Below are 2,921 nucleotides of genomic sequence, written 5' to 3' on the forward strand. Positions count from 1 at the left end.
CAAAATGATGCGTTTTACACACACACACAAAAAAGTGAACCCACCACCAAAATCTGCACAGTCATCGTCCCCACCAAGTCACCCGCCACCGCCGCCCAACAAAAATTATCAAATCTACACCACACATTCTAATCCAATTTTACAGTTAATATTATAGTAGATAGTGAAAGCATTAAACTTGAGAAAGAAGTAGTAGTAATATTTTTTTACCGGAGTAATTTCTACTGTTTACTTTTATACAAAAAGAGCACCAATAATTATTCACTAAAGCACACGACAAAATCACTCCCTTCTTTTTCAGGGATTTGTCCCTGAGGCCCTGACGCACTCGACCAATCATCAACACAGACCACATTTTCCAATACAGCAGTCAGCAGAATAACACTACATTTTTCCAGAGAAGAGAAAGAAATGAAGGAAAACAGCGCATTGCAATATATATATAATTTTTTTTACCATTTATTATCTACAGATTCTAAACCACCGATCCCCATTAAATAAAAAAGGGACTAAGATTACATTAACCCCCGTGAAAATTCCAAAAAAGTTAACAAATCATTAACGCTAAATTTATGATGAATTTAAATATTTCCGTTTTCACCATCATCGTCATAATCGCCGGACTGGCGGTGGTTCACCTTGGCAAAACTCAACCCACGGGCCATTGCCGGAGCGTGCGGCGCGTCGACCACGGTGGCCGATGACATTTCCATCTGGCAAACCCTAACCGCGCCTAGAAGCCTCTCCGGCAGCTCTTCCTCCGCCTGCGCCTCCACCACGAACCCCATGTCGATCGTCACGCTCGTCACGTACCCCAGCGCGAGGTGCAGAATCGCGCTCGCGATCGCCGAGCTCCCGATGTCGACGTCGATCTCCAAGTAGTTAGGTGCTCTATGGTAATTACACGTCAAGGCCTTGCCTAGCAAGCACGCGCTGTAGTTCCCAACCGCCTTTTTCACGATCCAAGGTCCTTTGACGATCCGGTTCACGATCTTGAACCGCTGGTTCCGGAACGAGTCGTCGCCGTTGACAAACCGGTAGAGGAGAGAGCCGGCGGGGATAGGTTCCTCTGCGGCGAAGTAGAACACGGCGCTGTGGTGGTCCTTCCCGGGGACCTGGAGGTTCACAGCTAGAATGAAGCTCTTGAGGGACCTGCCTAGAGCCTGAGCCTTACGGAGCGCGTGGAACACGCGGTTATCGGGCCGCGCGAGTACGTTGTCGAGCTTGGCGGTCGATTTCAACCAGTCCATGCCAACCGGCGAGAGGAGGTACTCACCTGCGGGGGATTTGATCCGCTTGGTCAGGTACTGCTTGGAGCGGAGTGAGAAGAGGTCGCCGGGCGGCGAGGCCCAGCCGTTGGTTCCCGTGTGGAGGTCCACGTGGCGAAGGGATCCGCCATGGATGGCCTCCGACTTCCACTCCATCCCGGTGGTCGCGTTGGTGGTCTTCGTCGTAGTGTGCTCACCAGATTTGGAAGCCCGGCCACCGGAGCTCCGATGCTTTTGCTTCGTAGGGCACATGTTCATGTCACAAACACACTCTCTCTCTCTCTCTTAAAGGACTCTCTCGATTGTTGAGGGATCGAAGAGTCTTGGAAGCGAAGGATGTGGTGGTGTATATTGTATAATAAAGGAGGGGCAAAAAAGTACCCCTGTATTTGGAGGTAACTACGAGAGAGCCCTCCGCCCTTTAACATGGGACAGCTAATTTTCGTTGCAAAAAGTCTATTATGATGGCTTTGCCTTTTTATTTGCATTTCCCACACTTGTCCGGCAATTAAAAAAAAACATGTAGAGCTTTTACTTATAAAAAAAAAAAAAAAAAAACATGGAGAGCTTTTGGCTTTTCCTACCAAAATTAAGGATTTAATAAAATAAAATAGACTTATTATCTAATTCCAAAAATGAAGAAAAAAGAAATTTAGTTTATCAACTTATAATAAACTAAAAACATGTTTAGAATTGTGTTTGAGAAATAGAACTTTTAAGTCAAAAAGAATTTTTAAGCAAAAGCTTTATTTTTAAGCTTTTGTCAAAAGTACATTTTGGCAATTTTTAGGCTTTTTAAACTCTTAAAAGTGCTTTTAATTTTTTTACCAAACGAATACTTTTTTCTTTAAATGAATTTTTTAAGTGCTAAAAGCAGTTTTAGACTCCTCAAACACAATCTCAAATAGACCCTAAATTATAAAACTTTCCTTCAACTATGTTAGAAAGAAAACTTTGTCCTTTGAAAACATTAATTATTGGGTTAAAATCTTTTAAGATAATTCTATGATGAAGATTTTGTTAGGGGTCTAATAATAGAGGTATTTTAGGATTAGAATACCTTATGATAATATGTTATCTATATAGATAACATTCGAATTATGGACTATAATTTAAATATTAGAAATAAGTATTATCATTTGAGTAGTTTATTGTACTTATTCTTTTATTTTTACTATGCATTGTAATTATCTATTTAAAGACATCAAACTCATTAATAAATTAAGCAATTAATCCCAAACCTTAAGTTTGAGAAAAGATTTTTAGGCTTCCTCAAAATCTAAAATGTTTAGGTTCCCGAACCTTAGAATCTAAGGTCTAGATTTTAAGATTTTTGTATTTCAATTATTTAGTTATTTATTTTAGAGTCAGTATTGCATTAGTTATCGTTCTATGGGTTTATCTCCAAATAAGTGTAAGAGTTCTACTCAAAGTCTAAGTCGTTGTAATGTTCCTATTTAAATGATGATATTTTAACAAAAAGAAATCAAAAAATTAATCTCACACCTTGCGTTTGAAAATGATTTTAGGTTTTCTCAAAATCTAAAATGTATAAGTTTCCTTAGAATCTAAGGTCTAGGTTCTCTTAGAACCTAAAATCTATCATCCTTTACATATTCACCTAACATATTCTATTTGTATATATATATATAT

At 39.6% G+C, this 2,921-nt stretch overlaps 1 protein-coding gene across 1 annotated transcript; it reads right to left on the reverse strand.

The window, feature by feature from the left end:
- Nucleotides 1–412: 412 nt before the first annotated feature.
- Nucleotides 413–1,572, reverse strand: LOC132190108 (protein ENHANCED DISEASE RESISTANCE 2-like). The gene has a single exon (XM_059604995.1). The coding sequence runs from the start codon at nt 1,524–1,526 to the stop codon at nt 582–584; it is 945 nt and encodes a 314-aa protein (XP_059460978.1). The 5' UTR covers nt 1,527–1,572; the 3' UTR covers nt 413–581.
- Nucleotides 1,573–2,921: the final 1,349 nt, after the last annotated feature.

Source organism: Corylus avellana, chromosome ca8 (assembly GCF_901000735.1).
Source record: "Corylus avellana chromosome ca8, CavTom2PMs-1.0".
In the NCBI taxonomy this organism is placed as follows: domain Eukaryota; kingdom Viridiplantae; phylum Streptophyta; class Magnoliopsida; order Fagales; family Betulaceae; genus Corylus; species Corylus avellana.

Bases quoted from the DNA above. Each gene is read 5' to 3' on its own strand.
- LOC132190108 (XM_059604995.1), bottom strand. From the start codon at position 1,526: ATGAACATGTGCCCTACGAAGCAAAAGCATCGGAGCTCCGGTGGCCGG.